The sequence below is a fragment of the Argiope bruennichi genome, chromosome X1 (genome assembly GCF_947563725.1).
Source record: "Argiope bruennichi chromosome X1, qqArgBrue1.1, whole genome shotgun sequence".
Classification (NCBI taxonomy): Eukaryota; Metazoa; Arthropoda; class Arachnida; order Araneae; family Araneidae; genus Argiope; species Argiope bruennichi.
In genome coordinates this window covers 127661276-127674520 of record NC_079162.1, presented here as the reverse complement: position 1 = coordinate 127674520, position 13245 = coordinate 127661276, and the positions used below count along the sequence as shown (strand labels likewise).

General features: G+C 30.3%; 1 protein-coding gene across 1 annotated transcript in view; it reads right to left on the bottom strand.

Annotated features, from left to right (window-relative positions):
• The window catches only part of LOC129958164 (WASH complex subunit 4-like), an 89321-nt gene that overhangs the window by 15354 nt on the left and 60722 nt on the right, over nt 1–13245 (bottom strand). Inside the window, exons 20-25 of the mRNA XM_056070404.1 lie at nt 8602–8676; nt 7193–7297; nt 6979–7113; nt 3523–3631; nt 2802–3019; nt 2632–2715 (exon numbers count right to left, since the gene is read on the bottom strand). Of these exons, the coding sequence (XP_055926379.1) occupies nt 2632–2715; nt 2802–3019; nt 3523–3631; nt 6979–7113; nt 7193–7297; nt 8602–8676 (726 nt within the window). The remainder of the gene's footprint in view (nt 1–2631; nt 2716–2801; nt 3020–3522; nt 3632–6978; nt 7114–7192; nt 7298–8601; nt 8677–13245) is intronic.

Here is a 13245-nt window from a genome sequence, read left to right as displayed (position 1 = left end):
AAAATTAAATTTTATTTGCCTCCATAACGTAAAAGTGTCAATTAATAAAATGTTTCTCTTACATTCATCTACGCATAGACGAAATTTCATACTTCTATTTACCAACTTCGCAGATACTGATGAATGAAAAAATAATATAAACACTCATGAAAAAGTCATGGCCCATTTCGAAGCAGAACGCGCACGTCACTTAACACTCAATTTTGTCACCTAATGGTTATGAAAGGTAAGGTATCAGTTACTTAAAATCAGTCATAGATGTTCTATGCGTCTACCGTACTCTGAAAAAGCCAATAATCACTGACCTGCACAGTTAAAAAAAATGCATGATTGTTAGAATGCGGTGCGCTGGTTGATCGGTGACACAATCGGCCAGTTATTTGGGGCTTGCAAGGAGTACTGTATCAGCCGTTATGACAGCGTACACGAAATGCAGTAATGTGACATCTGGAAATCATCTGGACGGGGGGGGGGGGCTTACTGAGAAGGATAAAAGAGCGCATAGTGGCTCAAAGACGCAAGCAATCTTTATTTCAGATAAAATCTAATGATAAATAGTCATCTCTGGAACACCATTTCAGCAAAAACTGTCTAAAAGGAAATTCATGCTTCGAATGTTATGTTTATGGAAGAATTGCAATTCGTAAATCATTGGTAACATCACGTCATGCTTTTCAGCAACGCCAATGGTGTAAAATACACAGAAACTGGACTCCACAACAGTGGCAACAAGTCATCTGGTCTGATTAATCAAATTTCATCTTATTCCATATACCGAATGCGTTTATATGTGGAGAATACCCACCGAAGCCTTTTCTCCTGACTGCCTTTATCCGACAGTGAAGTACTGAGGTGGTTCCCTTACGGTATGGGGTTCAATATCATAGCGTTTGCCGCTTGTTTTCTGCATGGGAAGGTTACAGCTGTTCATTATGTCGATATTATGGGGCATCAGGTGCATACTTTTCTCCATACTTTATTTCCCAGAAAATGCCCATTTTATCAAATATCCATTTTACAACGCTCCTGTCCACACTGCTAAAATCGTCCAAAAATAGTTTGAAGAGAACGAGGAGGAAGTAGGGCATTATGCTAGGGTTTCTCAGTCTCCTGACTTGAATATTATTGAACATATTTAGAGTCAAAACACCGTGTTCGATTACCTCCATCATCTTTGCTTTTTGAATTAGACTGCTCATAAGGAAGAATGGCTTCATATTCCATCGAATATTGTTCATGGCCACCCTGCATCCATCCCATATCGCATAAAATCTGAAATTAAGTCAAAGGGTGGTCCAACTATCAATTAATAAAGCTTTTCTTTTATTTCATGGGCATTCATATTATTTTGTTACCTATCTATATATGTTTATTTTTAAATTTAAAGATACTTATAAATTTAAAAGGAAATATTATTTTAGAAATGCAAATTTATTTAATACAGAAAAACTGTCATACGCAAACGTTTGCCAAGTACATCATTCAATCATCATGACTAGAAAGAAATTTGCTAAACATATTTACTGTTATCAATTGATAATTACAATTTAATAATGAATTTTTACACTGGAGACGCTGGAGAGAATGTAAAATTTTTTTTAAAACTTTTTACTATCAATCTCCACAGAAGCCACATTGTATTCATAAAACCGACCATATTAATTACTGAGATTTGTAATTGGAAGAATATATGTAGATGCAATATTTAACCCTTTGACTATTAAGTGCTCTAAGTCGACATGCTTCGCGTGAGCGGATGACAGTAGTGACCGATGGGGTCTAAATACATTTCGCGCAATATGAATCGTGTTGACAGCATATTAACACATTATAATATAGTATACAATCCAATTACTATTACTTTGTCCTCTGCAAAACGGATTCGAACATTTTTTTTTTTAAATTTTCATTAGATATTGTTTATTAAGAGTAAAGTTTTAAAATGGCATAATTTGATAATTATAATGTGTATTTGAAAATTGAATAAATAGCAAATAGGTAACATAAATACTCTCTCTGTATATATAAATAAAAACTTTCGTTTCAGAAAGAGGAACAATAGGAAAATTAATATTTCAATTGCGTAAGTTAAATCTCAAAATAAGTATCAGCAAATAATCTGAAGTCACTTTTGTACTCGTACAGATTATCCATCCTCCATTTCATTCTTTCAGACATTTCATTTTCTTTTTCTCAAGTTTCCTGATGCATTTAAAATTTTCGAAGGGAAATGTCTATTTGTCAGACGAAATGTTTGGTTGAATGAAACCAAATTAAATAGCAAAGGTGACCAAATAAATGAGATATATTTATTTTTTGTAGCTGAGGAATGAGGAATGAGATTTCTGCGAACGTTGGACATAAACGACAGAAATAAGTTCCAAACATACACTTAGGACAGCAGCAAATAGCCAAAGCCCCCCCTCAGACACACATATGCACCCATAGGCCACACCCACCGATGGTTTTTGCTGGACGCATATGTGTCCACAGCAGTCAAACGGTAATGGAAAGAATCGCTTGCGTCCACTTTTATGGGTACCCTTGTATAAAACTTACGTACAGATAATTATACGCATACAAGAAACTTCAAGCAAAAACATAAATTAACAAGTGAAAATAAATTAATACCAGAGCAGGAACAATAACAAAAAAATTTTTCATGTGACTATTCTTCGGATCCTGGAATGCAGGAGCAAAGGCATCAACAAGCAACTGGAAAAGAAGCATTTAGAATTATTACAATTAAAAAACTAAATCTTTCTGAAACGAAATAATGCAAGCAAAAATTTTGTCCATACCTTAAAATATTCGGTACCTTCTGAGAAATTTTTACTTAAATTACTAATTACAGAATCCAGTTTCTTTGCTCCAGATACTGTCTCAGCAGACAATTTTTCATCTTCGCACAAATCAGTAAAAGTAATAATGTCGTCAAGATCAGGAATGAATCGTATAGCGTTGCTACAACAATGAATTCCACCGGAACGGATCATACGAACAAAACCCATTGCATTTCCTACAAAAAAAACACAAAGTAAATAGGAAGGTTTTAAGAGTCAGATATTGTACAGTTTAATGAAAGTTTGTTAAAAAGAACTAAGGAATGAAAATTTAGAGAGCAACAATTCTCATATTCGATTCAATGCATAGTTTAAAAAAATTGTGATTAAAAAGTCCAATATCAAATATTTTAAATACCTGGTTTTATAAAGACCTTGAATTTCAATATGAATCAAATGAATTACATTATCAAATCAATTAACTGCTATATTTAAACAAATGTTAATTAATGCCAGAATTTCTTCAAACTTTTCTTCAATAAACCTAGACGTTTAAAAATATTTTTTAAAAAATAAAGTATTAACCAATAATAAAATGATTTATAAAAAAAAACCTGTTAGTGATTCAGAAAAGAATATCCATAATATATATCACCTTTAAGAAGAAAGATGTATCTGAAATATAATATTAGATAACAGATTAAGGAAAAAAATAAATTGGATTATAAAAATTACAAACCGATCTGACTAATTAAAAGACGAAACTGGTCCAAATAACTTTGACCATCATTTGTTAGTCCCAGCTTTCGAATGCCTCGATGAAATTTTTCAGCTCGATCAAATGGATACTATGGGAAAGGAAAATTAATATTTGATTAATAAAATGACGTATAAACTAAAAAATAAGCTTTTAATGAACTCACAATATGAAATTTATTACTTCTAAAATGAAAAAATATCCACGATGAAGTAATCACAGAATTTATAGAAGTTTCAACAATACAATATATCACAACTGATGTTTTTTTTCTTGTCACGCTAGATTAATACTTTTCCAGGACCTAGTGGAACGGTTCAAAAACTGATGTCTTGATAAAACATTTTAGTCTGAAAGTTGTACATTTAAAAATATACTAACAAATTCATATTTTTTATATCCATTCCCACACCACACACTATTCTTATCCTAAAGATAGAAAACAAAGTGCAAATCTCAGAGTCATCTTTAAAAAATGAAAAAGAATAAAAATATTTTGCCATAATTTAAATCGTCAAAAGTTTCATAAACTCTCAAAGTAAAGAATTGCTGATATGCAATTTCAGCAAACGCAGATACTCAAAAGCAATATAGACACAATCACAAAGAAAAACAAAAAAAAGGTACAAGCAACAAAAAGAAAGACAAACAACAAAGGAAAAATACTAAAGCGAGAGAAGAGCAGAAAAGCTGATGAAATAGGTATTGAAATTTCCAAGTATTTAAGATATTTTTGTACCATTAAAGCAAACAAACGAATCACTTTGATATTGTTTTTATAGCTTTTCATGCTCCATTAATTATTAATAAAATAAATTGCATTTTTCCTTTTACCTGTCTTAGTATAACAACTAGATTTTTGTCTGAGGCTATAGGGTACGAATACTTAGGACAGGAATCGATTTTAAGATCTGCCATGACATCAAGGATACAGTTGAAGAGTACTACTCCTGAAATCTCATGACATCTTTTAAGTGCAAGATGCAGAGTATTCTAAAGTTATCTTTCTCAATTTGAGATTGAAAAAACAAATAAAAACCTTTCAACATATCTATCGAACAAATAAAGAAGATATCTACAGCTTCTTTTTACATTAAATGTAAAAGCAATTTTGTGTGTGTTTGTGCTACACTATTAGCTTCAGATGAAAAACTAACTGTAATACCAAGGTAGATAAAAGTAAAAATGCTTTTTATTGTATTAATGATTTATTACTAATGCACCAGACATGCTTTGTGGAAATCATAATAGTTTCTGCATATACTTTGCACCTAAACAGTAAATTAGAAACATTTATTGAGAAATGAAATTAAAAATAAGTTATGCAAAATGAAAATTGCAGATATGCAAGAATAATCAGAATAATATAGCAATTTCATTTTTGAATATTAATGATAAAGTATTTTGTTGAAATTTTAATGTATCAAATTCATCTAATCAGAGTATAAAAATTAAATGCAGGTAAATTGGCTATTTTATTTAATATGGAATAGCCACTATATAATTACAAATACCAAAATTAGACATGAATTTCAGAGTTAGTATAATTATACAGTCTAGTTTTAAAGAAATGCAAAGGCTATTTTGAGATGGTTCACACAATTCTGAGCTCTAGTCAGATGACATCTGAGTCAGCATCTCCTCTACAAATTTCCATGCCATGCCAAAAGGAGAAAATGAACACACTTGATGAATTAAATATGCACTCGATCTGCATACATAGCAAACATTTTGAAAGAATTAAGTCTCGAACCTAGAGTTATCAGCTACAATGCGAAAATTCTGCAATGGGTCCACCATAAGTCATCAGAAAAGAATATTCCCCATTTTATGTTACTACATGAATCTTTTCTTCATGAATTTCATAAAATTTAAGATTAAAATAAATCTTTATATTAACCTTGGAATGGTAACAGAGTAATTATGATGCCTCTTTCTATTCGATAATAATCCAGCCGTTTCTAAGAAAAAGGGTACCTTCGTATTCTAGCTATTGCATTAACAGACTTTGAGATAATTCAGAATTATTGTGAATGTACTCTCAGGCGTCTCCTGTGTAGTAGAAGATATCGAGCGTCAAAGTAACTCCAAATTAGCAACAGAGGACAGGTCATAGTCAATTTTACCCCTTTTCTCCCTTCTATAACTTTTGGATTGTTGACATTGCTATTAAAAATTCACATTTTACTAGTTACATATATATTATCAAAATAGTATAATGTATAATACAGTAAGTTTTGTCTGAGGAAAATACCAAATATGAGGACTTTGTAACCTGAAGGGTTGTTATCCTTCGACTGAATAGGATAACAATTCATGAATTGATAGAATAATCTTAATGATGGTTTTATTTTTTAGAGTAATTTTCATCAATAATTTTTTGAATCGATAACTTTTTATAGATACTTTCAAAATTTATACATGCATATTTTAAGCCAGCACTTAAAAAACAATACTTTAAACTTATCATTTTTCTTCTTCTTCTTTTTTTTTTAGAAAAAAAATCCTTTTTTCCTGAATTTTAAAAAGTTCTCTTATTTATTTAATCAAGAATATTATGATGGTTTTAATTTCGTCACTTTATTTACATGATAATATAAGTACTTTCACATACCTGGTATTCCATAATGTTATACAGCTATACCTACTAACATTTTCGGTAATAATTATGAAAGTTATTTCTACAAAAATCTTTTTTTTTTTTTTTTAAAGAATAATAGTAGGTAATTATACTTATGGTAAACTTAATAACTGAGATATTAAATCTCGTAATAATTAAATCTTGTTTTAAATATATATTCCCATATTTGCCTCTATTTTAACTAGGTAAGGTAAGAGCCAGTTCATCTTTAATGTGTCTTACCTACCATTTTCTAACAGAAAATGCCATTTCTTAGATGTCTTCTTAAATTAAAAAATACTTCTTAAATTAGATAAACCAACATCTTAAAATGAATTAATCTTTTAATAAAATGAACTTCAAGTGATTATCGATGAAAGGATACATGGGTAATGTTACCATTCCAGGGTTACAGATACCTTAAAACTTCATAAATGCCAACCATATAGAAGCTAAAATGAAAATCAGTAACATTAAGTTTTGCAATCCAAAGGTGCAAAGCGTCAGTAAGGCAGTCTCTACAATTTCAATATTATATAGATAGATTTTGATTGATGATATAAGTTATCCAATTTCGAAATAGACACCCATTCTATCATTCAGAAAAAAGTCAGAAGAACACAACAGTTACATGGAATAGATATAAATGCTTTTGGTGGATTATCTTGGTGAAATGATTTATAATACATATACAAAACATCAATCACAATTCAGAGAAATATTAGAAAACTTAATTTGTAATATTTTTAAGCAGAGCTAGAAAATATAATATTTAATTTTTCTTAAGACAAAAAAATATGAACTGTTTATAAATTTACCTTTTGTCCGTTTTGAACTTTATTTTCTTTGAAGTACCTGTAATCCTTAATCAATCTCGATTTGATATGTTCATCATACAGAAACTGAGAAAATATTTGAAATTTCTTCCTCAAAAACTGATAAACAAAGTTTACCTGAAAATTATGCAAACATTAGCCCCTATTTAAATAGATCAATGATTTCAAATTTAAAAATACACCATGAATAACTCACAGTTGTGTTCATAACACCAATCCCATGAGTCCTAATCGAATTAGCTATGTGTCTTATATTTATAGTATTAAGATGCTTGTTATTGCTTGAGCGCTCCACAAATATCTGAAAGAATACAAAAGTGAATGTAAGAACTTAAAAGAAAGAACAATAAATTATTTCAATTTAAAAGTATAATTTGAAACACTTGTTCTCAATATAAGACAAATATAGTTCATTTAGTCAATTATTTAAATTATCTCCAAGCTGCCAAATATATTGATTCTTTTTTGGTTGAGACGATAACCCTGCTTAGTCCACCCTCCCCAAAATATACAGAAAAAAAACTGGTGTCATATACAAGGATCCACAGAAAAAAAAGCAAGGTGGCTCCCCCTCCCCCAAACTGTATATTTTACCTATTTTTGAGGGGAGTAAATGGGAATCAAGTACTTCTCTTGAGCCCTGAAGAAAATAAAACAAAATTCAAGGAGCGTGGGAACTCTGAAGAAATGAAAATAAATTAGTGCTTTGTGTCGAAAACACAAAATCATAACATTTGAATGCATTTTGAAAAGTTATAACTTTTAATTTCACGAAATTAAGGGCAATTTCACTTTTACATGAAATTTTTATGAGGATATTTCAACATAAGTTTAAATACAATGAAATTTATTGATAAATATGGATAAATGTACCACTACTTTTTTCAAGTTTTATATATAAAGATTGGCTTGATAATGTAAGAAATTTAATCTAAACGATCACTGCTTATATATATATATATATATATATATATATATATATATATATATATATATATATATATATATATATATATATATATATATATATGAGCCGCACAGAAGCCAATGCGGTTAAGTCCAAAACACAGAAATAGAGAAAATTAATGTTTTTTGATACATTAGTTTTTAAAATCCTTGGTTTATTAATTTAATTAGAAAAGTGTATAAAGTCTTTTTTCGAGGTGTAAACTTTGCAAAAAAACAAGATATGTACAGGATGTGTAAATAAAAACGTAAGTATTTATTGAAATAATGACAGCATCTTAAAAATTTTAGGACTTATACCTTTTAGCAGCTGAAAAAGATAAGAAATTTATGTAAAAATAATAAAATAACATTTATTATCATAAGTTTTATGTTACTATGAATTTCTTGTTTTTCAGTGTTACCAACAAATATCGAAAGAAGAAGAAGAATTTAATTTTTATTTCAAAGTTTATGTAAAAAAAATATTGATAAAAGGTGGACATATTCACAATGGCTTCTGAAATTATACAATATATTCAGAAGCTATTAAAAAAGGGCTGTCTAACCTAGAAAAAAAGTAACCAAAAGTAACCTTTAATAACTAAGAAGATTATTATTTATTATCAGATTAAATTATAATAAATTTTAAAAACTTACTTGATTGTTCAAATTATACAAATAATTGGAAACAAACAGGTGGATATTCCTCATTATTTCAAGCACATCTAAGCCCTAAAGAAATAAATGAAAAATAATTTATAGAAAAAAAAATCTTATGCATTGCAAGGAAAAATTTCTAAAGTTTCATCTGTAGTTATATGTACACAATTAAAAAAAAAAAAAAAGTAATACAGAAACTCTCGAAATATTTAACTAAATGATAATGCAATTTATTCAATGAATATGCTCAGAAAAAAAATCTATTCAACTGAAACAGAATGCTTCGGTTTCTGCTGATTTTAAAGTGTCATAAGAAGTAAGACATCAAAGTGCAATGCTTCACATTTATTAATCTCCTTTTTCTTCTGCTTTTCTAAAGCTTCATAATATCTAGCAGCGTTCATTTAGTACACTGAAGCAAATCTTTTGAAATCGACACATTTAAAACATTCCATAAAAGTTTACATAATACGCAATTCCTAGACCAATTAACGAATCTTCTTTCAGATTTTCAGCAAGTATTTCATTGTTGACATTAAATCCATTTCAGTAGCCGCATTGTCATGCGACAACACAAGTATTATTTTTACAAATTTCCAAAAAAAAAAAAAAAAAAATCAGGAAAATTTTTGGATTTCAAAATATTAGAATAGAAATCATCTAAACGAAATTTTTCATTAAATAAATCAAGCTGTATACACTTCTCAGGGTTTTTTTTCTCAAGAAAATTTCAAATTGGATCTTTTCCCGTTCTAAACATGCCGGGGAAATTTGTGCTTTGGAATAAAGAAGTTGAAGCAAATTAACCGTTCGTTTTTCGCATAATAATGCACTGTTCTTCAATGAAAATTGATTTAAACAAGATGCAGTTTTTAAAACAGCAACATGTTTGGAAATGCTTTCAAATATTTATTTTTTATATATAATATTCTTGACAAAAATAAAACACTCTACTAAAAGGCCCTTTTATTTAGTTTCAATAATCACTAATAATCAAGTAGTTGTGGTTACTATCCCAATATCGGTGTTTTTTCTCAGTCTCAGAGTTTTAGCATCATCAAGTTCTATTAAAAATAAGCTGTCTAATCATTTTACTTCTTAGTTATGTTAAGCTTCTTTTGACAATATTTTTCATCAACTGTTTAACCCCTTCAGGACCAGCGAGCGTGAAACGAAGCGCTGCCACGGAACCGAACTCTCGGAAATGGAGCGCCGTCCGCGGGCCCAAGCATTTTTCGCAGTTAAGCCTAATTTTACAAAAAAAAAAAAAAAAAAAAAACGTATGAAATCAGTATTTTAATATAATGACTTCAATTTTACAAGTAATATATATATAATATACTACTATTTAATATGTGTTAATATAAAGTATATAACATTAATAGAAACAAATAAAACAAGCAAAATACTCAAATTTGAACTAACGCACAAGAACAAATACTACACGCACTGAAATTAAGTAACAAATACTATCCATACGAAATTTTTTTAAAAATCCGAGTATGCAATAATAATTTGTAGCAAATGAAATTCTAGTTTAAATAATCCCAGTCACAGGAGTTCTGAGAAGTTTATCTTCGGTTTTGTTTTATTTCTTAAAACCAACTCGCTGTAGGATCATAGCAAGCACTTAATGGCATATTATAATTATATTCCACGGTGCTTGATGAAAATGAACCTTATTATTTGCTGTTATTACAAAAATCCCAATCATTTCACTAATCTTAGAAGGTAACACGGTCTCTTATCCATGGCTAAAAAAAGAAGCTCTAAATAATCCCAGCACAAATATCAAGACATCTACAAACACACACAGAAATATTTCACTTTCGCCCCCCGCAAAAGTAAGCTGAACGCACTTTCTTAACGAAAAAACCAAAGCAATCAATAAGAATGCCGGAGTCCCTTTAAATCACGTGAGTACTTATAAAGAGCCGTTTGTTTATATCATTAAATCTATCACATCCAAATCCGCAAAACTGAAATTAATACCCCTACGTGAAGGCCACATGCCATATGATTCCACTATTGCGAAACCCGCTGGCTTTTCATGCGTATCTAAAAGTATTTAAAAATTTAAATAAAACGTTCCGTTTCGAAGTCGAGGATACGTTACGCTAGCTCTGTAGAGTTAACTTGAGTGTGTAGCCAGGACGCGATGCTGGGACGATAAGTGGAGAAAGGGCGCGTCACGCATATGGGGAGCTGGTACTCAAGGGGTTAAGAGTGCCATATACAGAGAAAGAAACCCGATGTCGACGAAAGCGCCTCCAAGTGATGGGGGGGAGTAAGGCGTTGACCAAATTATTGAAGGAAGGTTTGAATGACAAGCCGAATAACAACCAACAAGAAAAGAATTCCTAATCCCCTTGAGATATTGCTGTGGGAGCGTGACATTCAGAAGGACAGCCGACCCGTCGAACAACCGACAATAAAACTTTCCCTTACTCTTTCAAGAGGTCTTTCGAAAACCGACATAGAAGCGCCTCATTACTCCCACCCCTCTCGTGATGTTCGAACTAAAGGAAGTGTCGGTTTTCGAAAGACCTCTTGAAAGAGGCTTCTATGTCACTTGCGCTCGATAAATTTCCCCCTTTCCGCTCAAGTGTCAAGAAAGACTACCACATTATAAACTTTATCTTTGCATGTAAGATTTGGCGATTTTACAATGTACGCCAAACTGTACGGTCAACTGACCCATCAACCACCCCCAATAAAACGATTAACCAATAAAACTTTCCCTTACTCTCTGAAGAGGTCACTGTCTTTGTACATCACGAGAGGGGTTTGGTGGGGTTAATGAGTCACCCAAACTTGTTTGGAAAAAATACTCTTTGAGTTGGATATTTTAGATTTTCTCTGCTTGCACAGAAAATCATACTGAGGCCCGCGTGAATGTTAGAAGGGCTCTTAGAACATAGAACTCATCACTGATTAATTATTGAAGCACTTCGATTTGGGGACATTTACTTGCTCTCTATAATTCTGTTAATTAACATTTCCGAATTCTGTAATTTAGAAGGAGTAATTCAATGTTTATAGTATTTCGTTTGACACGATTTTATTTTTATCAATAATTGCTTTTATTAATTTTTCAATCCAGGAGAATCGGCCAACATCTATGTGCTTATGAAATTGTAAGACCTCGGATTCATCCCAAAAGAATGGCTCAATCCTTTCTCTCAATAGTTTTAGTACTAACAGCTAATTTTAATAAAATGTCCCTAATTTTTTTTCGAATTTTATAAGTAAATTATTTATTCAAAAAATATTAAATAGGTTTAATTGAGAAAGAAACGAACAAAATTAAATTGAATTTTTGTATATTTCGTTATTTCGTATTAAAGTTCTGGAATATTTCAGACTGAATATTCATCTAGGAATTGTTATAATTTTTACTTATACATAAAAAAATAATATGAAAATAATAAAAAGGTGAATTTAAAAAAAATGAATATAATTTCTAAATAATTCTTTTTTTAATATGCATTCACAATATGCATAATATGGTCACTTACATTTAACAAAAATAAATAAAGAAATAAAAAAAATAAACTATACTCTGTTTCACCCTAACTTGGCAGTATAGTAAAAGGTAGAAAATGTAATGCTCCGCGTTGTTAAAGAGTTCCCCATCAATTCCGACTTTAAAATAGTTAAAATGCGCAGAAATTTATCAAATAATATCATAAATTAGAGAAATTCTTTTTTTATCAATATGTATTTAAAATTATTCTCAAGTTAGAAGTGCTTATCTGTTATGTATTTTGTAAATAAAGCGAACGAATAAAACTAAAAGATTGACATAATGAATTCCACTTTGACTAGAACCGGTCTTCAAGGTCAAATATTTGGCGCGCTTTTCTTTTACGTCTCCGCCAACTCAGCTTCATTCAGTTCGCAACCGTTATAATCTTTCGTACTTTTTTATTCTCGCTTTTTTATCAGCTGATATTTTTGATACTATTAATCACATTAGCAGTTATTAGTTTTGATTGTTGAATATTTATTCGAATCGTAATTTTTATTCACTTCTAAATGTCTGAAAAAGAGAAAGTGTTATCACCGACTACGCTGTGCACACCTTCAAGACGAGTAAAACCAACAAAAAGTGCAGCATGCAGAAACATATTAAATGTTTATTCTCGACTCCGAGAAAACCCTCAAGATTCTATCAATCAAATCGTCGATAAAGTTTCGCACCTTACAGGTTTACACGCAAGTAAAGGCATCCAGTCCTTTAAGTACCCCTGGAAAGAAGCGACCTGGCTCAGTAGTTAAACATTCAGGTCTTGTAAAATATGATGATTTTATATTATCCTGTATTTGACGAAAAATTCATGCATATTTTCGTAGAAATCAGATCCCAACATTTGATAAAGTTTTAAAAGATGTGAACGATTATACAGATTTCTTTTCGAAAAACATTAGCCGAACTACGCTTTACCGAATATTGAAAGATTTAGAGTTTTCTTTTGAGAAACGATGAAAGGAAATGAAACAACATTAATGATTTATTAAAATAATGTATCAATAATATTGAAAAAATAATAAAAATGAGGAAACAATTAATTCTCCTATAAAGTGATAATATAATAAAGTAAATAAATATTTACTATTTGGCGAAAAATTTGCGAGATA